The 24847-nt window shown below is 42.7% G+C and overlaps 1 protein-coding gene across 5 annotated transcripts in view; it reads right to left on the reverse strand.

The window, feature by feature from the left end:
- KIAA0930 (KIAA0930 ortholog) overlaps positions 1-20914 on the reverse strand; it is an 81757-nt gene extending 60843 nt beyond the window's left edge. For 2 of the 5 annotated variants that reach the window (XM_056339035.1, XM_056339034.1), the window contains exon 1: positions 20454-20913. In XM_056339035.1, the coding sequence (XP_056195010.1) occupies positions 20454-20598 (145 nt within the window). In that variant the 5' untranslated portion in view covers positions 20599-20913. Of the gene's footprint in view, positions 1-11557; positions 11673-12742; positions 12876-20453 lie in introns of those variants that run through there. The other 3 variants (XM_056339036.1, XM_056339039.1, XM_056339038.1) reach the window with 3 other exon arrangements.
- Between the last annotated feature and the right edge of the window lie 3933 nt (positions 20915-24847).

The following is a 24847-nucleotide window of genomic DNA, read 5'->3' on the forward strand; positions in this document are numbered from 1 at the left end:
ATCCTCCCAGATACTACAGGAAATGAAGCCTACAGGATGCTCCTTGTTTCTAAACCATCTTAAAAATGCCTTTGATTTTATTTTCTTTTTTTTCCTTCCTTCTGATACCTTGGTTTCTTCCCAGTTCAACACTAAGCAGCTGCAACCTTGGAGGACTAATCCATTGGAAAGATGATACTCTACCTGTCGTCTCCTGCCAGCTTCCAAAGCTGAACAGCACAGGCTGCTTTCCAGAGAGCAGGAACAGTGTGAACAAACAGGCATTCTCTGAAGTTTGCATCCTTATACCCACACGTTACCAACTGAAACAGAGTATGACTGGCAATCATCTAGTCTCATCACTAAAAAACAAAGTGACACACTGGTGGTAGGTAAATTTGCCATTTACTTTCAAAAAACAATTCTTACTTTGACCATGACAATGACAGAACTACCAAATTTTTTAAAGGCAAAACTATAACCATTAAAGAACTAGACAAACAGAAGTAAAAAAAAAAAAAAAAAAGAATTAACAGGCTGTGCACACAGTATTTCCTTTGATGGGGGATTTGTCTGTGCTAAGGGATCTGCCTTTGCTTGACAGGGCTCATCCTGTTCACGCAGATGAGCGAGAAGCTTCTTCTTCCTCCAGCTCCACTCAACGAGGGGCTAGCCATCCGCCCACAAACCCAAATTCCCCAAAATCTAGTCCTCCCTCACCAGTCGAGACAGGGGAAGGACGTGGCAGGTGGCATCCCTTCTCCTCCGTGTCACACACACAGGCGATCCCCACCTCAGCCTTACTGCCACTTTCTGTGGGAGCCTGACACGTGAGTGCATGAAGCAAACCGACAAACCTCATGAGAGATTCGGTAAAGCAGCCTCCCCTTCCCCTCCCAAAAGATGTCACGCTGAGCTTTAGCACACAGATCTCCCTGCGCTGCCATCCTACATCGAATCCCTCAGCTTCTTCTAGAGACGTTTCTGGCTCTTGCTACGAGCCTTTGGAAAAGCCCTTGCAAGTGACTGCAGGTCCACGGCAGCCAGCCTGGCCACCCAAGCACAACAAGGGACTCTTCTGCAGGGGAGCTGCCAGCCCATCACCCCTGACAGCTCAACACCCACACAACCTGCTCCTCCCCGTCCCCGTCCTGAAACAGCTACGGGCCAGCAGGCAGGAGCACCAAAACCCTCACCCCCCGTTGCCTTCCCATACTCGGGCGACACACCAGGGGTTTGTGCAAATCTGCCTTGATTAACAAGGAGCTTGGCTGCAGAACCAAATTACCAAAATCAAATAATTAAAGACAAGGATAGCCAGTGCTAATCTAACACATATACACAGGCTTCCTAATAAATGTAATTATAGTATTTCTGTAATGCATTTTGAGTCTTTCTTTCCACATCCTAATTAGCCACTGGCAAGCAGGAAGAGGAGCACAGACACAACCAGTGCTGAGAGATGGCAGCACGGTTCCTCTGTGAAGTTGCTTTCATCTGACTCTATACCACATCAACAGAGAGGAGACATTTAGGCTGTTGATCTGTCAGTTATTTCTGTGTTATTAAGAGTATAGCTAATGATCTGTAGGGAGAAAGCACTGACCTCCTCTTTGCAGACTTTTGCTAAAGCAGCACTTCGTACAAAGACTAGAAAAAGTGGTAGTACATTTATTCCACCACTTTCTGCTTATTTTGTACAAAAGTGCTTAAATATAGTCCAGGCACCTAATTGTACATGACTATTACCAGGTATAGCTAGCTATTATCCTAACTTCTAGAGGATTTTTTTTTTAATAGAGTTTGTTGTAATTCTTTAATTTAAATGCTTTATGACTAGAAAAGTAATTCCTACATTCATCTTATACATCAGGTGCTGTCTTTTGAGTTGCTTTGCCTTTTATAGTTAAATAATGTTTTTATTGAAGTTAAAGAAGTTGGTCCTGTATTCCTACAATGATCTCTAAAATCTACAATCTGTTTACCTATCTTTTTCCTGCAGCTCCTACTGTTTTAAGTTCTTTTCTCCTCCTCCTCCTCAGAGAGGCTGCCTCCTCTTTCTGTGCATCTAGACAGAAAAGATACCAGACCACAACTTCTAGAGCCATTAAGATAATACTGTGCAGTCTTTCTAGATACCTGTACGTTAATACTGGGCATAAGAACAATAGCATTTCTAGTCAAAGACAGAAGCAGTTAATGCATGTCTCGCGCATTTAAGGACTTCGTTCTGCCCCGATGTTACTACTAGGCTCAAAGACTTTTGGAAAGGGAAGAGCAGGGCACAGGGCATAGAAAATATTCAGACACAAGTACCAGTTCTATCATTTGCAGCACTCTGGGAAAGGGCAGGTCTCAGCAGGTTTTCAACAACAGAATACAGTACTTCAGGATTAAAAGTGTCAGAGGTGGCTCTAGCTCACCTGGGAAAGGCCCCAAAGAAGAAAAAAGCAACCAAAAGAGGTTCTGGCCTTGCAAACCTCCCCGCAGAGGGAACACAAAGTAGAGGGAATGGCAGAGAGCAGGGCTTAACAACTCAGCAGCTGAAGGGTCTTTCTCATCATTTATTTCAGGGCCCATAAGTTTAAGTACTCCCTCAGTAGCAAAGTGGGGAGAAAAAAGGCACAACACTTCTGTGCACCTAAATCATAACAGAAACGTGTCTAATCAGGAGCTAAAACAGCAGGGAGCAGAGTCAGCTATAACCATAGCACTTGACCATTTTGGAGGAACTCTTTCACATATTTAGATGCTATAAGAAGCACTCCAAAATGATCATGTTTTGTACCAAAGGCATGAAAACTTAGATGTCCTCACTTTCAGGATTGCCTGCATTACGTTACCGAAGATTCAACTTTTACAAAGATGACCCAAAAAAACCCAACCCAAAAAACAACAACAAACCATGGACTTCAAAACAAACGTCAAACACATTGCAGGAGGGATTGAATGCATTTTTCTGCCCTTTGTATGAATCCAAGATTTTACTGGAAAAGTTAATATTCCAGAAAAAAGCTCAAGTCAAAAACCACCAAAAGAGGGTTGTCTCTCCCTATCACCAACTCTTTTGGTCTAAGTCACTCACTTAGCAGCCCTGCTTGACCCTATTCCACCTGTCAGGATGAGGCAATATTTTCATCCTGTCACGGAGACAGGTTAGTTTATTAAAAAAAAGATAATCCTCCAAATATTTCATTTGTAACTAAAGAAGAACATGCTTTAAGCTATTCTTTGACAAAAATGCTCTATTTTGTAGATTATGACTCCAAAGTAGTGCAAGCATAGAAGAGCCTAAGAGCATCAATGGAAACATAAAAAAAGATATTAAAGGTCTATCTAGACACCAGTTGTCAACATAGTTGTCATTAACTGTCTGGAGCTAACACTTTGGGTGTACTGACAAGACACCACAAAATTGCAGTTTAACCTCTTCCTAAACCAGCTCCATGCCACTACCTTGATCTGCCTTGGCTAATTAAACAGTGACATAAAAGAGCTTATTTTTCTTCTCTCTTATCAACTGCTTAGGATTAACACTGGGGTATCGTTCTGCAGCACAATTTCTTACATTGCATTTCATGATCAAAGTTATATACCCAGAAACTCGACAGAGTTACTACAAGAGCAGCACAGCAATAGCACAGAGAAGTTAAATTCTGAAAACTGTAAAGTATGGAATATTTCTTCTTTAATTTCCAGTTCTCTCTGTATTAAGCCATTACATAGCAAAATGCTATTCCAGGGCATTCCTGATAAGGAAACCACTTGGAGAACATTATCCTTTAAATTCCAAGGAATACAAAACCAGCACGTAAGAATCGTGAGTCAAGACCAAAGACTGTTTATTCCAGTAACATGTCTTAAACAGTTGGCAATGTAGACGGCCAGGGAGGAGCAGACAACAAAGGCAGTACACTACCTTTCTCTTCAATACCTTCACAGTCCCCAGTGATTCACAGGTCAGCAACCTTCTGTGCCAGAAACCTGTGTATGTGGCAGCTCCCACTGGATCTCTGTTCTACTCACCTGTTCATGTTCTCCTTGGACCCACGTAAGCTTTTACAACCTACACAATCGTCCGTGACCACGAACCCCACAACTCTTACCATACATTGTGTGTTTTGGTGGTGGTGGTGTTCTTCACCTACTACTTTTGTGTAATGGCTTCCTCCACAAGATGACAGTGAGCATTTACTGCCTATACACTGTATTCACATCACACACAAGACCTGAAGCACCCCTTTTCCAGGTTGAGAAGTCCTAGCCTACCAGTTAAACATCCCTTGTATGGAAGGCATCCCCATAGCACCTCTGCTGCTCTCCTTTGAACCTGCTCTTCAAATCTTCTCATTGCAGAGCTCTAACTGAACGAGAAGAAAGAATCTACCCTCATGCACAGCCAGGAACAACAAACAACGTTTCAAATGTGCTCTTGTACAAAAGGACACATTAACAGGCCTGGGAGAGGGTATAATAGAGCCCTCACAGGCAACACTTAAAATACAAACATAGTATGAAATTGCACAGCTTTGTATTAAGGAAGTTCAGCCCAGAGCTCTTTGAACACCTCTTTATCAACAATATGTAACACAGGAAGAGACCCCTAAGAAAAACCTAAGCTCAATGTTTAATATGTTTTAATTTTCCAAGATTAAATTCACAAAGCCTACTGCATTAGCAATGGAAACAATTCCACCCACCTGAGGAATGCCCCTGGAACTCAAGAGCAAGCAACGAACACAAAATGGTTTTCAGTTGCATCCTTACTCTTAAGATCTTGTACAGCCGTTTCTGAATTCAAACCATTCTTTTCCACTATTTTTTGTTTTATTGGATTTCACCCAAGAGAGAAGCGATTCACTGAAGTTATCTTGAGCGTGGCTTTAGGTACATCTGTAATGTACAATGAACAGAGAACAACATACAACACAAAGCGAAGTTCTCCCGCAGACTGACTTGCTTTTTCTAGGTCAAACTGAGCATCTCCTTATACAGAAAACAGCTAAAAACCAGTCAAAGAACTCCCGTGAAGAGTAGTTACCTTATGAGAGAAAGGACACTGTGGTTCAAATACTAGATTGGTACACACCCATTTGGTAGCTTTGGGATGGAACTTTTTTTTTTCCTATTTTCTTACCAAACTAAAGATTTTTTGCCCAGTACTCACCTCACCATTCTAGATATCAATAACACATCTTACCTACGTCCTCAACTGTTTTCTAATGTACTTCTGGTCATCTCAGAAAATTTCAGTTTCTGGAACATTTGATTTCTGCTTCATATACCACCTACCACTTTGATCACCTTTATCATACTTGTTTTCACTCTGTTCTCTCTCACTGCGAGAAACAGAATGACCTTTGTAGAGGTCTAGCACAAGTTCATGCATTATTTAAGACCAACTCCTCAAAGCATTTTTGTGGAAGTCATGTGAAGAGAACAACTCAGCTGATCCTGCAACTCATGCTAAAGTATATTCTAAGCATATGAATACTTGCACTTAATAAAACAAATGCCAAGTTGAATGCTCATTTTCACATGACAGCCACATAATATCATATATTATGGCACCGTAATACATTTGATGCTGATTGCCACAATTCAATGGACATGCAAATCTTTGTACAGTATTTTGAAGGACGGCTAAAAGAGACAGAGAAAGGTATAACTGAACACACCTGAGTTCGCACACTAGCCACAAAGTGTGGCTGGGGTTTTAGAGCTTTCTCAAGTTTGGACCCTATTTTGATTTCTCCCATCCTGGAAAAAAAAATAAACTTGCTTATTGGTTACTGCATTTCATGCAGTAAATTAAAAATATCAAAAGAAAACAATTGTTCACTCAAACAAAAGCATCAAGAAGTCTCAGTGCTTGGACCTTGGGCACTGTGGTTTTCTTCTTTCTCTTCCTTGGGATGGTTTCTGTATTACTCAGGAGGGGCAGGTGGGGGAGACCTTACTTTCTCTCATCCACATTTGTTTCAATTCTCTATTTCCATTTGCATTTGTTCTTCTCCTGCTGCAGAAGATTGCTGCATATCATCATGGCTGAGAACACAAAACACAACCTCCTCCAGAAAAAAACTGTAAAATGTATTCTTGAAGTTCACGCCTCTTCCTGTCAGTCTTCTCTCTTCTGTTACCACATGCATTGTGGAAACCATCATTTTAGTTAACACTTAACAGTGAATCAAAGCCCACAGGATTTAAAAGCATAAACTACTGTGCACCATCTATAATACCCACTTTGACAAAGTGGAATTCAAATTGAGCCATAAATAATTTGAAAAATATTTTGTGAGACAGAGCAATCCTAGATGTAAATTTAAAGAGAAATAATTAAATATTATATGTCAGTATGAAACACCAAATCAAGACAGCATCTTACAGGCATCTGCCAGTTTTCTTTAAATACCTAATCATAGCAAGGGTCAACAAAATCAACAGGATGCAGTTATCAGCCACTGAACTTCGGTGCACAGCAATAATAAACTCATTTTCATCCAACTGTCATCAGCTACTTTGCTGTACTTCAGCCTCACAGCACATGATCGTTCAGTTCCCCAGAAGCTGCATCCAAACCTCACTCAAACCCATGTGCAATTCCACAAGGGACGGAAGCATCACTTCCACAGATTTAATTTATTCATTACAATAACACCAGAGGAACAATCTAGTTGTGCCTTTCACATAAGAAACTAATGCAGAAAGCGTCTGCGTTTCCTAACTGACATAACTGGGAATTCAGTGCAGTTGTAAACATCCTCCCTTAACCAAGAGGCAACCTTGATTTCACTGGGTGCAACCACTTTAAACCCAGTGGAAGAGGGACAAATGGTTACACATTCCCTACTGCTGCTTCCAGGATCGCCCAGCAACAGTCCCAAAATTTCCAACACCTAAATCTGATCTGGAAAGATTGCTTAGTAATTTATGAAGCATGCTGGCACTGCTGGAGCGCAGAAATTTGTCTGTGAGCGGACAAACGTGCATTTTCAACGCTATATATGCATGCTATTTTTGTTCTCTGCCAAAGCAATCACTCTGATCAAAGACTGCTAGTCCTGTAAGTTTGTGACGTACAATGGCTCTGGTTTCACACTTAATAAATACCACTGTCAAAGCACTCACTATCTGACAGACTATTGTGGCAGATCAGGTAAAGCCAACAAACTGCATTTTGGAAGAACTCCAGCCTTACAAAACTACCTATAGTGTGGTTGTTACTTATGTTTTCATGTATGTACCTCCCCTAGCATCTCGTCTTTGTTGTGGGCTGCTAGTTAGCGTCATGCTGCCAAGGCAGAAGAGTAATTATTACAACAGCAGTCTGCAGGGAAGCAGAGCTATTTCCTACACGTCTACTATCACACACTGGCATTTTCCAAATTCAGTTTTCCTTGTTCTAAGTAGAAACAGCAGCAGCAGCTTTCCGAGTGAACACTTGGCAACTTTGCACTGGAAACCGTAATTCTCACTTACCTTCTAGACCACAAACCCACTCATTTTTAGAAGCTGGCAACCAACACTGTCACCCATCTTGTGGCCAAGATTTTTTTTGAAAAATGTTTGTCACTGCATCTCTCAACTGGGTGCCCAACTTGACACACATATATAAGAAGAGTAGTCTACAGAAGGAGGTGGTACTTGAAAAAACAAGCCCTTTAAAAATCCCACTTTGGGTTGCTTTCTAAAGTCGTCAAGCTAAAGCAAATTGGTAATTGATGCTATGTCCAACAAACTGAACGTCTTTGCCAGTGCCTAGATATTTCAGTTAATTAGGCAGCATTCTCTTTAGCATTTCCATTATTATGATGACAGGCTTCTAAGATAATAAATACAGCTGTTTAGCTAAAAATAAAAATGAAGAGTGCCTGCCCACTCACATACATCCCAGTGAAACCTCCTCTTATTGCAAAAGCAGGTCTCTCTCTTTAAACAAACCACGCTCATACAAGGAAGAAAAAAAGTTTCCTCTAACAGCTTATCATTTCACTGTGAAACCATCAAAGGGACAAGTAACCAGTCCAAGGCCAACCTGTAGACATTGCATGTAGCTTGCAGAACTGCAGATCTGGAGACCATCAATCCCCTCGACAGCACACCAGCCTTTTGTGCTGCAGGCATCTCATATGTGTGAGGAAAGGTATCACTCCTTGACAGCCCCAAGTAAAGCACAAGATTTTAATTTAGTTCACGACAGAACAATTGAAAACAAGAAAAATTGGCTCCCTGGCAAAACAGTCATTATTGATTACAAGAGAGAAAGGAGAAAAAAAAAAAAAAAAAGAAGAATTTTAATAACATCTGTGACATACAAACTTCAGTCAGAAAACACAAAACTGTTCTAAAGCCAGCAGCACCCTACCCTTTAAGACAGAGAGCAACTACTGCAAAGCTTATGTTGTACTTTGCTACTGCAAAACGGTAGGTTTAGCCTGCCATTAACATGTTAGCTGCTGAAAACATGCCATCCCTTTCCACTTGTAACCAGCACCACTACTCTAATTTCTCCAAAGAACTGGAGACTTGCACAGGTACAAATCCCTACAGATCTGGAAGGCTTGCACATGGGTGTACGATAGTGAAGTGGCCCAGTGAACATGATATTGGACTAAATATTTAAGAAACTTCCTAGCTTTTTGCCTCCAACCCGCAACATGACTATGGTTTGACACTTCAGTTGTTTCTCCTGCCCTGCCTCCCTCCCTGGGTCTCTCCTACCCACCACATCACACTCAACCAGCCACTCTCTCCAGACTACAAAAATCATTGTGAAATACAGTTAATAAAACCAGAAACATTCACAGCCTTTATCTGTTAAGAAATCAGTTTCAAGGTCTCAAGCAGGAACACACCAGTTGAGAAAGAAAGGTTTTATTTAAAAAATGCCTCAGCAAAAGCACAAAAAGGAAACATCTTTTTGTGCTTTTTCCCACCATTGGGCTCACAAACACCGTCCCCTATGATTTTGATTATAGTTCACTACCTTTTGGCGTTGTCACTATAGTTTTAAAGTAAAGAACAAATTTTAATATCCTTCCGTTCAATCATCCAAGCACTTGGTAGAGACACACAACGGCTTCAGACACAGTCACAGAAACTCCAGTTTGTCCCTGTCCTTTTGTAAATTTCAGACACCACCACCACCACCCCCAATCTCAGGTTTAAGACATGGTCACAAACAAGTTTAAGGTAAACATTATATTTTTAATTGCTGTATTTTTCCACAGCATTTTGCTGAAGAAGAAATATTTTTGATTCTTGCCAGGAAAGTAAAAAGAAGAAGGACATGCCTATGCTCGATTTCCCCCTTTTGCCCCATCCAAAACAATGCATGATGAAAAATTAGAACCTAGAGTTTTCTTCATTGCTGGCAGGTACATAAAATAATTCAGGTTAGGAAGGACCTCAGAATTCAAGTTTTGACCCAAAAATCCCACAGACAACTCTGTGTTTATGGGTTTACTTAATAAAGCAAGATTTGTGTTATTTACAGGCATTGGTTTTGTTCAGATGGGGAACAAAGCCATTAAATTACTGCATTACATGTTTTATGTTTTATTTTTAACATGTATTGCAAAATACACTGCAATACATGAACTGGCGTCTTCCGTTTTCTTTGCTGTTCTCATTTGCTCAATCTTTCTGCCAAACTAACAAGCTCAGGACTGAAGAGGGCAGTCCGCACTGGATGGACCCATGCTCTCCCTGATGTACTCCACTTTGGCTACGTTATTCCACTCCTCTGGGATGTCACTTACGGATGGAGCTCTCTGCTCCCACTCATCCCTCGTCCCCATTTTATCAGTAGAGTCACCAGTCATACGAGAGTTTTCCCCTCTGAGGTAAGGACTTACTGTTTCCCCAATACCAAATGCGGAACACAGGTGCAAAGAGTGCCAGCAACTTCCCAAAGTCACAGAAGAAATACACAGAATAGCAGACACTATATTAATATCTCGGAATTTCAGCATTAATGGTTGGTATATCCCTCCTCAGTGCGTGCATGCAGGGTTATAGACTTCGACCATGTTCCAGTTCAGAGTGACTCATTCCTCCCCCTCCTTCTGCAGTGCCAGAAACATCCAGTAAAAAGAACAATGAATGATAAAACCTCAGGTTGACTAAGGACTCAAAGCCTCAAGCAAGCATCAGATGGATGACAGTCTTCTATCCCCTGGCAACACTTGAAAAAAGTTTCATGACAGTAAAATATCACTAGCCGAAGGCAGTGCTCCTGGCCAGGATACAGTAAAGAGCAGTATGTCTCTCATGCAGAGGATGCACAGCTTCCAGAAATGGGACACCAGCCTGCTCAGAGCACAACACCTATATCATTAGGACCATCTACAGAAGACAAGTCATAAAGCCTCAGAGCAAAAAATTAGAGCAAGCTTCAAGTCAGGATTCCAAGCAAGTCCAAACTTTTAAATCTCTTTATATTGGAGATACCTAGAAATGTTATTTTAGAAATAAATACAAACCAGTAAAATGTTAAAAGTGGCGAACAGCATACTTGGGATCTTACATTTTGCCTGCTTTTTTACTATTTCATTTTAGGCTCACAGCCACTTTCCCCCCAGTGGCTTCTAGGAGCAGCTATGTGCAATTAAATATTAAACAAAAGGTATCATTCCTCCATTAAAAAAAAAAAGTTTTATCTTGCCATGGGATCAATGCACTGAATTAAAATATATATATATGTGTTTGTGTGTGTGTGCATTTAACCAAATGAGTTAGCCTGACAGATGTTGAGCAGAAGAAAGTAAAAAATTTCATAGTCAATATTCTGATCATGGAACATTTTTAAAGCACCTGCATCCTCGAAGCACATAATGCATACCTTTAAACCTTTGCTTCTTTTTTAACTTGGAGGAGAGAAAAAAAATGCTTATGAAACAGTATTAATCTGAAAAGTCAGACCACAGAACACAGCATAGCGTAGTCTATGCCTGTAATATCAAAGATCAAAGAGGATGAAATTAGTTCCCCTTTATTCATGTGAAACATGGCCTACTAACAATTCACATGATGCTTTGACTTGACTTTAGTTAGCCTTATTATGAAAAACACAGGTCATCCATTCAGATCTTCATTATTTAGGTAGAATTAAACTTCTCATTAAAACTAAGGGAAAAAAGTAGTTAAGCAGTCCTATAAAGTATATAAAAAGCTGGATCATGATTATTTAGGAAGCCAGCTGGGTTTACACGGAGGTTTACCTCCAAGACATACTGCAATAACCTTGCTGCTTTGTTTCTGAACGGATGAGATCAGGTAATAACTAAGTGTAAGCGACCCTTATGAGGCAATAAACTCCCCTCCTCAAGACCAATTACTTAAATCACACTAAACTCCCTGTGTACTGTTATAGCTGAGTTTTATGGTAATTTTAAATCCACCTCTCGGTCCTTTAAGGCAGGTAAGTAAACATATTCCTTATTGAAAATACAGCATTGCTAGACACTCAAGAACTGTATTTGTTCTCTGAAAAAGCAGAGGAATAAACTACTTGCAAAATATTTCACAGCTCTTAGCAGAACACTATATATCCATTTCAAAACACTTCCCTCACCTTGATGATGTTTCAGCATCTCCAGGCAATTAAATCAAACTCTTCATAGTGCAAAGACAGCTCAAGATTCACTGACATTTTAATCCATCTCTCAAGTTCCTTCTGATCACATGGGGCCCTGCGAGACAGGACCAATAATTCCCAACATGCTTACCCCTTTTATCTAAGCTCGGTAGTTAGACAAAGATTGGAGTTAAAACTACCTATGTTACATCCAGATAATCAGAAGTAATGTATCTTCCACATCCATTTGATCAAGGGAAACACCACCCATGTGTTCAAGTGGCAAAATGCTGCCAACGTTCCTACAGAAGACCCTACATTCTGCAGCCCCAATGGGTTGATAAAGTGATAGCAATGCCTAATGCAAATTCCCTGAAATTAAGAATCCAGGCATGGACACAGCCTCTGGCATTTGCTGATATAAGGCCTCTCTCCTCTGTGTGGTAGCTTACAAAAAGCTAGGTCGCTGCTGAGCCATAAAGATTTTCACCATCCCAGCACTAACATCAAAACCAGGGGCAGCCTCAGCCCGACTCGCTGAGCGTGACCTGGTTAAGGGGGAAAGACAGAAAGTATGACAATATAACCTCCCATAAGAGGTTTATATACAGATTAGGTAGCCCCAAACGCACTCCTGAGCATCCAGCACGCTGTTGTACAGGGAAACATCCTGGAATGCTTCAAAATTGGTCCTAACATAAAGGACTATTGATTACCTACCATGTGCTAGGCTTTCTGACAGATCCAGTTGTAAGAAAGAAAATTATGCAAAGAATATTTTGAAACACCAGATACCACCTAAATATCAGCACTAGTAGCCATAATTTTCATTCTGCAGTGGCAGGAAGGACATGACCCCAAAAGGAATTGCTCTTCATGTCAGAACACACTATCTACCTGCAAAACAATATATTCACCTCAAAGGGATTTAACTTTGAGACTCCTAATGAAACATGTTTAAGAAACCCCCAGAGAAGAAAGATAAAGAATATTACTGTTTTCAGGGTTCAACTTCTGCATAATACTAGCACACAGTCAGTACTAGAGACCAGGCAAACCAAAGTGGCAAAGACTTCAGTTTCAAAGCTTTGTTTGTAAAACAGGATTGCAGAATACCCTATAAATCCTTACACGTAGTATTCATGGCTTAAACAGTAAGAATTCAGGGGAAAAAAAAATTACTTAGGACTGTTGTTGCATCTGATCAACTTCAGTCAACAGAACTGCTGTTGAAGCGTGCCCAGGTTACCACATCTCCTCTAAAGGAGCAGTATGATGCTGTATCTGGCGTTTCTGTATCATGGCTATATTTTACTTCCTGCATAGAGAAAAGTAATCAATACACACAAAAAAAGAGCAACCTTGATTCTGTGACATTCACCCTGTTCAGCCCAAGGGGCTGCAAACAGACCAAAAGCAGCTTGTTTCACATTATTTTGAATACTTACTAGAACAAAGTAGCTTCACTATTCTCAGTGGGCTCCTGAGGGCATGAACTGATTTTGTACAGACTTCCTTCTTACACCTAATCATTCACTTCATGGTATATTTTCAACATCAGTGGGTGCTACCCTGATCCTACTTAGCTTATTTATAACGATCATTACTAACTATTCAACAGCAGAGTTTTGGTTTTCCCAAAATGTAGCTGGAACACAAGAAACTGAGGATTTCAACTGTTGAAAAGTTTGCATCCTCTGAGCTTTTTCTATTGATCAGTACCCTGAACAGAGACAATGGGAGTGGAGACCAACATGCTTCATCCTTCAGGAAATTCAATTTTTCATTTCTTTGGAAAGAATCTAACCAGATTGTTAAATCCTTAAAAGATCAACCCTGAACTGTAAAGGTAAACTGTATTTTGATCCCTAAGACAGACCTCCCATCCATCTTCAAGTTCAAAACAGAACACAGACTTCAAAATTGCAACTAGTACCCTATTTAGAGAGTATACTGCTAGAACAACAAAACCAAACAGTTAAGGTATCAACTAGAACTACAGCATTACATATGTAAGACATGGGTATTTTAAAATACGCTGATATTCCCATTGTCAGCCCTACAGATTCATAAGCCGGCTCTGAGGGACTCTCATTTTCAAAAAATTGGGGATCCAGCAACTTCTGCTAGCATCCAAAAATGAACAGCAGCATGCCTCATATTAAAACTAAACTGCTAATTTAGTTGGGGCAAAAATGTTCTGAAAGGTATTTTGGTTTGTTTGGGTTTTTTTTTGTTGGGGTGGGATTTTGCATTTTTTGTTTGGTTGGTTTTAGTAGTGGGTTTTTGTTGTTGGTTTTGTTTTTTTTTTTTTCAATCTTGTCTCCTTACTTCAGCATTTCCAGACTCTTAGTATTTGAACATGGATACTTTTGAGCAGGACACAAAAATCCCATAAAGCTTCATCTCCATTAAAAAGAAAGAATAAATTAATAACCCAACTGCTCAAAAAAATGTGTAAGAGATATAACAAAAGAAAGACCACATTATATTATTGGTCTGGGATGATGTCCATCAAGCTCCTGACAGAAGCTAACCTTCATAGTCAAATTACAAATCCCCTGAAAACACTGCTGTGTAATGGAAAGTCTGACAGGCCATTAGTGACAAAGCATAAACAAGGTTCTAATAAACAACAAAAATGGAATTTTAAATGAACCATTGAAAAAAAAAAAAAAAGGGTACTTACCCTGCAGGGCTGCAGCCCTACAGTTCGCCCCGTGCCATTCTCCATGACTTGATCCCACATGGATATTCCTAAATACCTTATGCTTGACTGCAGAAGTGGCAGGATGGGATCCTAGGGTACAAGATCTCAATAGTCCTTGTGACACCAGTTATTTTCTCTTCAGTCTTAATATGAAGATCATTATTTACCTCTTCCTGTAATCCTGTAACACAATCCTATCCTGACATCACAAGGCCTCCCAGCCCCAGGGTGAGATTCCCATCTGCCCCCCTCTCAGCCCCCACCACAGCACAGAAACACACCACAGCAAAATGACAGCCTCTCCTCTGCTCCGCGACACCAACAGAAAGCATGCCGCCTAGCACAGCCCTGTCAGAAAGGAAATTCCCCAGCAGCTGCCTACAACTCACTTTGTTCTCACTGATGCATTACAGCAAAAGACATTACCTTAACAATTGGCACTGCACTCTGGTTTTAAAATTACCCGCTCCAGGCCCAATGCGAGCATCCAAAATTACCCTTCATCAGGCTTGCCCGAGTCTGGTATCTTTAGAGTACGAACAGTTCTCCTTGCATGAGTACTGGTTGCTGAGGCTCATCCCAGACCAGCACCACAGACTCTTCTCTCCCACCCTCTCTTCTCTGGGACGGCCATCCCTGCTCCTTGCCCCTGCGCCTTGCTGGGATAGAAAGCAAGACAGATCCCTCGCAGCACCAGGCGAGCACATCCCTCACTCCATCAGTCCCGCACACAGGGCTGCTGGACATGCAGAAACACGTTCCTGTCCCATGGCCGAACCCACTGGGTCTCAGAAGTAGCTCCAGCTGTTGTTTTACGTATCCCACCCTACCCAAGCACTCAACTACACATCAAATGTCTACATGCAGACTTGATTTCAGAATTTCTCCACGACAGTTTTCTATGCCAGGCAAAAAAAAAAAAAAAAAAAAAAAAAAAGGAGCTTTAAAAACATCTTCTTCCAGCTCTAGAAAAAAAAATAAATTAAAAAAACATCACATTATACCCACTTTCACACTGGAACTTCTTTGCTATTTGTTTATCTTTCTCCGACACAAATCTGAGGTTAAATCACTTTGACTTCAAAGTACCTGCTTTAACTTTGATTTAAATAAACTGTTCTGATCTTGCTTTGCATTTGTACTTTCTAGAACTTCTTCTGCAAAGAAATATAGACTCTTCCTGGCTGGAATGCAGTGATGAATTTTTTGTTATTTTGTTACTGATTAGGAAGCTACTGTATAAACTTCTTTTTATTTTACTATTTATAAATTACTTACGTTAGTATTTTTGTTTCTCTTCAATATTTGATTACTCGTTTTTTATTAAGAATTTCACATTAATTAGCTGCAAAACATTTTATAAATAGGCCGAAAGAATTTTTAAAAATAATAAGGTACAAGTAATAAAACCTGCATTTTACACTCAAATTAAATCCTTCTAAATGTGTTGAATGAAAAGAAAGTAAATTTATCAACATATTTGTATATTAAACTAACTCATTACAGAAGACATTACCCATAGTTAGTGAATGTGGTTGTATATGTCCCTCAAGTTTTTGTTAGGACAGATGTCATTTTCACACCTTCTTGTTATTCATAGATCAAAAAAACCCAAAGCTTCCCAGCTTTTGTAGTTTCTCACCTTTGACTGGACAACTCACTGAACTAATTCCAGAAAGAACCATCAATGAAGAATATGTTTTGTTTCTGCATGAAAGCTGCTCCTGTCAAACCAGTTCTGTACTGCAGCAAATTCTCAGCAGACGCTTCCACTTACTCAGTGGCTACACTTTCTTCAAAATTTCACAGAAGCAAATATATCCTTCTTGAATATTATAATTTAATTAGAAGTTATTACACTATGATAGAGTTAAGGCCTGAATCTAGTACTTTCAAATCCAAATTAATAATTCTTCTTTTTAATTCTTCATGTTAACCTCTTCTGCTTTCTGAAAATTTCTTCCAGTGCTCTTTACTCTTCTGCTGATGTTTTCCCACTTGGGTCTTTATGTTTCCATCACATTTTTGCAACACTTATGTGCATGAGCACTTACTGTATGCCACCTCACCCTTCCTTCTTTCAGGAAGGCTAGAGACCTATTTATTTCCAGGATTTATTCATCAAGATAATTTGGCACATGAATCATCTCACTGCCTTTACTCACATGACAAGCCCTGAGGTGTACTGCGGTGCAAACAAGTCCAAGCAAACCTCAGACTTTAAGGATGAATGTTCCTCCTTCTGCTGTCCCTATGCCAAGTATGCCCTCCTCTCATCAACAGTCGGTCAAATACGAGGACACTCTACCACTAGGAACCCAAAGAGATGACACGTTTCCTTACTGATGAGACTACTGGGCCTTCTGCACAGTCCAGCTTCTCCACCAGCACCTATGACCAGCACCATTACAGACCTTCAGTGCCTGGTGGCAGCAGTTTTCAACAGCTGGTTTACTCCCAATTTCGTGCAGCCACCTGCTTCCCAGGACCCTTACCACTTCACCTTTCACCTGGCTACACATCTCCATTACCGACCAGCCACTGTTCAACACATTATTCAGATCTACCTATTTGGTTTTTCTTACTCGTCGTAAGCTCCAATACGCACAAAGTCACAGCTCCACCCAAGCACACTGTGCCACATACACTAAAGGCAGAGCAATTTGTTGCTGGAGGACAGAAGGACACAGGGAAATTAGGCACCTAACAACATTACACAGTAGTTTCAGGCACAATCGAAAATAAAACCTTCCCACTTCAGGGCTTTGGCCAAAAAGGTAACTTCAGAGCCTTATGTGCAGCCTGGCTAAGGAGACATACAGCAAGTCTGTCATTCCCTCAAAAGGAGAGCTATTTTGCCAGAGAAATGTTCTGGCACACAGCATTTCAGAGTGAGCTTTGTGCACAACACTAGTGTATACTCTGTACAAGTGGATGACACTAACATCCAGCAGAGACTATTTCTCAGAGAGGCATCATCCTTCCCCCCAGGCAACTTGACGAAGAGTCACACATGAGTCATTACTTTGAAGCACAATGCCAGATTTGCTATATTTTCTATATTACACAAACAGGACAACATAGAAAATCCCATGGAAGGGTATAGACGTTTTTGGACAATACTTGTCTAAATGCTCATGTGATATTCCTGAAATAAAGCAATCCCCTTCACCAAAACTCAGCATCAGCAAAAATAGCAATTTTCTCCTTAGGCTAGAGAGTAGGGGCTTGCTTAAAGAAAATACACAAAAGGAGAGAGGCCACGCAAGTTATAACCCATTGAGTCCCATTCTATTGTTGTGGGGTTAAGAGGGGAAACCCAGAATTTAACACAGTCAAAGTCTTTGCCAGTTGACTTCAAGAGCACTCAGAAAAGCACACAACAGGTTTAATCTACTGCTGAAAAGGATTTGGCCATTACAAAAAGAACCACTAATATGAAACTAGTACTGGTGTGCTAGTCCTGCAGACCAGCAGGTGATGTATCACAGGCTGGATCATTGGGACTCTTTTGAATAACGGCCCCCAGGCATAAAGAGCAGATGGAACCTCTGTGTTAGCCACCTAGAACCCATATGGGACTGTGACTCCTTTCATGAGTACTGAACTCAAGGAAAAGCCTTTACATCTGCTGTGCTGCTAGTGCCCAGCATAGTCTATGTTGCATGGTTTGCAACAGCACACGCTAGTGCAGTCCGCACATGTGTATATGCCAAGTCATAGGATTACACCCGATAACCTCCTGTTCATCTACAATTTCTATTGAGCACCACTCTAGAAATTCGGTGGTTTTGTCCCAAGAGAAGCATTTAAACTATTTACTTCCCTAGTAATAAGTCACAGAATAGGGAAAAAGAACACTAATTAACTGGGAGTGACAATGTTATACATTAAGCAACATGCAGCACACAATGAAGTGAAGGTTTTGGAAAATCCTTCAATACACAAAAGTGGAGATTTATAGCACAGAGGGGTTCTCTGTCTCATAAGCCTTAAGGAAGCTTCCCAGTATGCTCCTTCCAAATGTTAAGTAATAATACGTACAGATTTTAAATAAGCTGGTCAGATGCTGTGACAATTTAGATGTCCCTATAGCAACCTGAGTCCACAACCTCCTAATCCTGAGAGGGTCCCGCTTTGTGACTCTGCAGTGCTTGGGGATTAGCAAGGGGAGGGCCAGCTGGAACTGATATTCAGCAACTGTGCTCAGAAATACCCACCATAGAACAGATTCTCTCTGCATTGAAACTGCCACACTGTCCCACAGCCACTGAAGCTGAAGGTCCATCACACCCACAGTTGTCCAGAGTAAGGAGATCCACGGCACCTCTCCACGGGCAGGACACTGCACTCATGGGAAAGGCATACTGGCTTGGCAAATGACAGTCTTTTCAGCTAAAACTTCAGCTCTGCTCCCTGGATACAAAAATTGCACATCTGAGGCACTCCTGTGGCGACACATAACCTATTTCCACACAGGTATAGGCATCCACAGGCAAATCTCCACACCCAGGATCAGCCCTTCAGTACAACAAGCTAAGCACTTCTACCAGACAAAGACCTGAAAGGACAACATCTTGTGATTACTTGTGTGATTACCACACAGTTATGCAGAAGAACTCTTCATGATGACTTCTGTGGATGTGTTCAAACACAAGCAAAGAGGAAGCACTTCTATGTTATCAGCCACCACAGTTTTCTCCTTTTCAAATTTCAGTAACAGAAAGTGATGGTGATACTTCTATACCTGTGAGTCTTTATTTTCATTCAAACATGATATGGCCAAACATGAGCTGACAACAGCTTTTCAATGAATGCAATCTCACAGGCGTTTAGATTTTGTGAGGTTTTTTTCCTGTTTTGATTACAGTTTGCCACAACACTTTATTTGGCCCTGTAACTTTTTTACACCACAGTAAGGCCTGGAGATCCAATTCCATTAGAAAAAGGCATAAAGAAACAAGAAAGACTATCATTTCTCTTTGTCTGCACAAGCCCTCGTTATGTGCAAGGGAAAAATAAAAAAGTAAGAGTCCATTCCTCCCTGGGGAGACCACAGTAAGCACTGGTGGGCAAACCAAACATCAAGGTCAGGTGAAGAACCAAAGAGATTCGCCACGTCAATCCACATCACAAAGCCAGTAAAGGCCGAACAAAAACCTCATTCTGAGTTTTTAAAGAAAACTCAGAAACAGACATTTTTGGGACCTTACATACGAGCTGAAGAAGGAGTTGCCATTAATGAAGGCCCCATGGAAGAAACAAGTGAAGTATTGTACATCAGTGCTCATAATTTAAAGCCCTGGGCATTCATCCCCTCAGAGCACAGGTCCAGCCCAGGATATACAAAAGTTTTGAACAAGGTCAACAACATTTCTCACAGCAAAAACTTCTGTCTATGATCTCTATTGTTGCACATGAAAATGAATGATTTCTATTCATTAGCCTAGCCAGAAGTTTCCTGACGCAAAGGATTTTGATGGAGACGTAAAACCACCCCGTGTTGCCTAACTGAATTTCAACCTCAAACTTCTATTTTGCAATGCGTAAGCTTCGCCAAAAGCTAAATAAAGACAGATCATATAAAATTTGCTCCGATCAAGGTGCAAACAAGCAAGATAGCCAAAAAGCTAAAGAAAACCTCCATGGTTTTAAAAAAATTACTTGACCAGCAAGAGCCACAACATTATGTGCTTACTAGACTACACCAAGCGGCGTGAAGTCATTTACTCAGAGGAGGGAGGTATCTGACTCAGAAGAGGAAAAAAAATCTACAGAGATCATCTGAGAGCCATAGGCTCACATGCACTGCAAGAGTAACAAAAAATTTGTTCCGTTCGATTCCAAAGCAGATGATACATAGTTTATACTTGGAAGAAAAACATGGGGCGATGTGCGTCGTGCCTTCTGACCATTTTCCTCCAAGGGCATTTCAGACAATGGAGAAGACGGCTACTCCCTCCGGTTCTCGGGGACCCGGGAAGGAAAAGGGCCCATCCCCGTGACAGCAACACACAACAGGTTCCCAGGGCACCGCCGGCTGCGCAGGGCGAGCCCGCAGCCCGGCCCAGCCCGCCGCCGCGGGGGTCCCCGCTCCCGCCGCGGGCCGCCCAGCCCGGGGGCGCCGTGCTCGCCCCTCCGCTCCCGCCCAGCCCGGCGGGGAGGCCCCGGCCGCCGACTCACCGAGGCCGCTGATCTCCTGGCGGAGGCCGGCGCGGCTCCGCTCCTCCGCTATCGCCCGCAGCATCTGCTGCAGGGAGCGGTCCAGGTCGCCGTTGGCCTCCTCGTCCCTCGGCCCGGCGCGGCCGCCGCTCCTGGCGGAGGCCATGCTGCCGCTGCCGCCGGCGGCGATGATCTCATGTCAGGCCGCCCCGCGGAGGCGGCCGCGGCACCCGGTGCTGCCGCCCCCGCCGCCCGCACGGCGCTCCCGGCAGCGGCGGGCGGAGCCGGGGGCCGCCCGGTGGCACTCAGCGAGAAACCTCCCCGGCTCCGCGCCCTCCGGCTCGGCGAGGGGCGCGACCCTCCCCGGTACCACCCCCCGGAAAGTTTCCCGGGCGCCGAGCGGCACCCCCCGGGACGCCGCCACCGGCTCCACAGGCGCTGCCCGGCCGCGCTCCGCCGCTTCCTGCTACAGCGGCCACGGAGGCGGCCCAGCCGGCCCCTCGCCCCGCCCCATCACACCCAAAGGGGCGGGGCGGGGGCGGGGACACGGCGGGGGCGGGGACACGGGGGCGGGGACACGGCGCGGGCGGCTCCTTCCCTGGGGCGTCGCGTCGGAGCCCGCGAGCGCGCTGCTCCCGGCAGGAGTCGGGTATTTACGCGGGCCTTTTGCGGCGCAGACCTGACGGGGACCTGACTCCCTGCTGCACGAACGCACCTGGGCCGTTTGGGACGGAAAAACTTCTCCTGGGAGCTATAAACGGCGTAGGAACAACCAGAACGTGCCATGAGTGAGTTGGTCTGGGACATCAGCAAGAGCTCCCTCAGCCAGGGCAAGCCCCCTGCACCTTCCCTTATGCTCCCACCCACAGGTATGGGTTTTCACCTGCTGCGTTGGTGAAAAATACCTTTTCCTCTAAGGAAGACCCAAGCATGTCCAAGCAGAAAATGGAGAACGGTGTTTCAGGTGGGCTGTAACCCCAACAAGGCTGAACAGAAAGACACAAAAATACACCTGCAGGCAGGCGCTGTGAAGAGAGCAGGGCCACGCACCTGACCATCATCCAGGGCAGCCCATGCAGTCCTGCATCCCTGCCATCTAAAGATCTTTAGTTTCTAGCCAGGCTTTCTGGACACCTTCCCCATCCTTCCCTTCCACAGGTTTGCCCCCAGACTCCTGCCGCTGCAGGCAGAACTTCCCTGCTGGCCCTACTGACATTACATCTTCTGAGCTACTGCTACCTTCTTGCTCACCTGTCCCTGCTGCTGTAAATACACATGTACAGCACTATGGGATCAAAACCCAACCCAAGGCATCCTTTGAAGTGTCTGCCAAGAGCTGGCACTCCTCTCCGTTACCTTTAGCACATCTTGCTAGTGAGGTGTTGAGGTGCCATGTAAATCAGGAATGGGTGATCTGAGAACAAGCCAGCTTGTGCTGCAGGGTTTGGACCCCAAGCTCTGCTGCTGCTGGTTGTCCCTGGCGGATGCCAACAATGGCCAAACTTTCCTCAGCTCATAAATTAAGGATGTTGTAAGCCTTATGCAGCCTTTTCTTCTCCCTGAAGTCCTATTTGAAACTTAGCCTTGAAGGTGGTAGTGGGAAGGAGAGAAAGAGGCAGGGGACAAAAGACTTGAGCTGACATCATTTGAGAGCTGTGCTTTCTGCGCCTGTTTAGTAAGAAAGAAAAGTTTTCAAATGCTGCATGATCATTTACCAACATAGCATACATTTACACCGTGTTTCCAGTTGCAGTTTCATGTCAACTTCTGGCACCAATAAACAAACAATCAGGCACCTGAAGGCTATTTACAGCCATATACTGATTCCCTACAGGGATATGAAGAGTATTTCCTATGGAAGACTCCTATGCTGATCTGGGCATGTGAGAGAAATTTGAAGTTGTCATACTGTTTTGGTAGTAAAGTATCTAGTTTTTTACAAAGCAATGGAGAGCATGGACGTATAATCACAGGACTTAAGCACCTCTTCTACTGTTGAGTCTGATAGTTCTCTTTCTAGGAGAGAACGAGGGTTTCCAGTCACACGCTGGCCCTGAAAATGCATGCTTTAGAGGTATTTACCCCACAAGCTTACAAAAGGGAAAAGCAGCAGAAGATTGTCCTGTACTGTTGGCCTCCAGGTTGTTCCTGACCTTGCCAAGATATGACACTTGAAACAAGAGGAAGGAATCCTGCTGCTGCCAGAGGAGATCGTGGTCTCATTTACCTCACGGCATCCAAGGTAAAGTTTGGGCATTTTCCCCTGGTAGATTACTGCTGGATACCAACACCACTGTCATGTTAGGGGTACATGGAAATAGTTTACATCTGTTGTGTCACCAGCCAGTAGACAACCCTGCAGCAGTTTCTCCAGAGCCTCCAGCAGTTCAGCCTCTCTGCTGAGCCCTGAACACTCACCCTGAATTTCCAGCATCCCTGCTTAAAAAGAAAGCAAGTAAGCAAACATTCTGCTGCTCCATCCAGGCCTTTTGTATAAGGAAATGGTATCCCTGCCCCTATTCAGTTCCTAGGCCTACCTTCAGCTTCCTCTGGTTTCCACCAAAACAGGCCCATGGACAAAATCCTCACTCATTTTTCTTCCTGCAGCCCTCCCTAGCCAAGTGCAGCTCCTAGCAGATCACAGCTCTTGATCAGAAGGTGGAGGGATAAAGTCTCTTTTCTTAAAGGGCTATTGATTAAGGACCCTTAGGATCAGTTAGAAATCTGAAATGCTAATTGATTTTGGTTTTTAAAGATCCCATGGTACATTTTAAAACAACAAACCCCTCTGCCTAGCAAAACTCTTGATGGGGAGGGGGGATTGTATTCTGACTTTACATATTGCTTCTAAAGGTTTTCTCCACCGACACTTAGCACCATGTTATCACTATAACGGGTATCAGGAGCCCTGTCCTACCATGCATGCTCTCACTGAACTCAATTACACACAAAATAATATATTCTCTGTCTTGCAAAGGGGTAGTGGGTGTTAGGACTCTGGGGACACTAACAGGCTTTAATGGCCCTGAGGAGCCTCACCTGGGGCCTCCACACACCCTCACAGGCTGGGGCCTGTTTAATCTTGGCCCTGAAGCTCTGGCTGAGCTGCAGCACTGGTTTTTGGTTCTGTTGCAGCTGTGTCTGGCTATGGATGTTATTCATCCGGATGCTGACTTCTCAGCTTGGCCGTGGACCTGCCCCATGACCACGGAGGTACCTTTTGACCTAGGCTCTGATTTACTGTGTTCCCTTGCTTAGGTTCTGGAGTGTTCAGCTGTAGCCCCCAAGGCCCCTGCCAGCCTGGGAGTCTCCCCCTTGTTCCTTGGACCTTAAGGAGTTTCCAGCCTGTGTGGTGCCCTGAAAATAAATCCCTGTGCTTGTTTATATAATAATGCACTTTGTGTCCTGCTGTAAAATAAGTATATAGGTTGACAAGATTGATAGACTGGATGCATCTTTTTTTGACTTAAGACGTGTGTTCTAAACAGCAGAAACCTACAAAAACTCAAGTTCATTGTAAATAACCAGCTGATTTAATGTGGTGAAGTAGGTCTTTTGAATTAATGAATAATAGTTAAGCTTTGCTACATTTGCACAAAAGTTAAGCAAGTTATTTATATAAGGCTACAATTTCCTTACTGTATTTATTTTAGCAGAAGCTAATGGTGATAGTCTGCAGCGTATGTTAATAAGACCACATGGTGTATGAATATCTAACAATTAAAATGAGCTTGCAAGTTAGCAGATATGGGCTTTTTTAATGCATTTGAATGTATTTCTAATGGATGAGTTCTAAGCTATATATGCCTTACAGTACTGACCCTGTCAAAACTTGTGTAGCTGCATATAGCCTGTCAAAGAGATCAGCATTACTTATGTGCCTCAAGCTCTGCATGTGCATAAACTTTTGCAGGATTGAACTTTAAAATTCTGAAGCTTTGAAAGTCCTGTTCAACACATTACAAGCATGCCAAGTACCCTCATTTTTTTGATGTCTTTATTGATAATAATAAATTCAGATTTATAACAGCTACAAGTGGCGAATGGATGTTACATCCACTTTAAAGGTACAGGGCATGAAAAGCACTTTTGTACTGAAGAGATTAAGCAAGTGGCTTAAAAATCTGAATCATATTTTGGTCATAAATCGGGGTATCTCAATCTTCAACAGTCTGATGCTTTCTAGTAAAGACATGCTCATGGCTCAGTGGGCCATCTGGTGAGTTTATATGCAAAAATTAATTCTGCAATCTTAATTGCCTCCCTAACTGTATCAAGGCATCAGGACACAGCAGTTTTGGGCCTTCCATTATAAATTATGTTAGTTTGGTCAGTTTGAAAGTTAATTCGGAGTTACTTTTGGAACTTTCCAGTGTTCAGCACAGGACTAATTCTGCTTCCAAGATTAAACCTAC

The sequence above is a fragment of the Falco biarmicus genome, chromosome 5 (genome assembly GCF_023638135.1).
Source record: "Falco biarmicus isolate bFalBia1 chromosome 5, bFalBia1.pri, whole genome shotgun sequence".
NCBI lineage: Eukaryota > Metazoa > Chordata > Aves > Falconiformes > Falconidae > Falco > Falco biarmicus.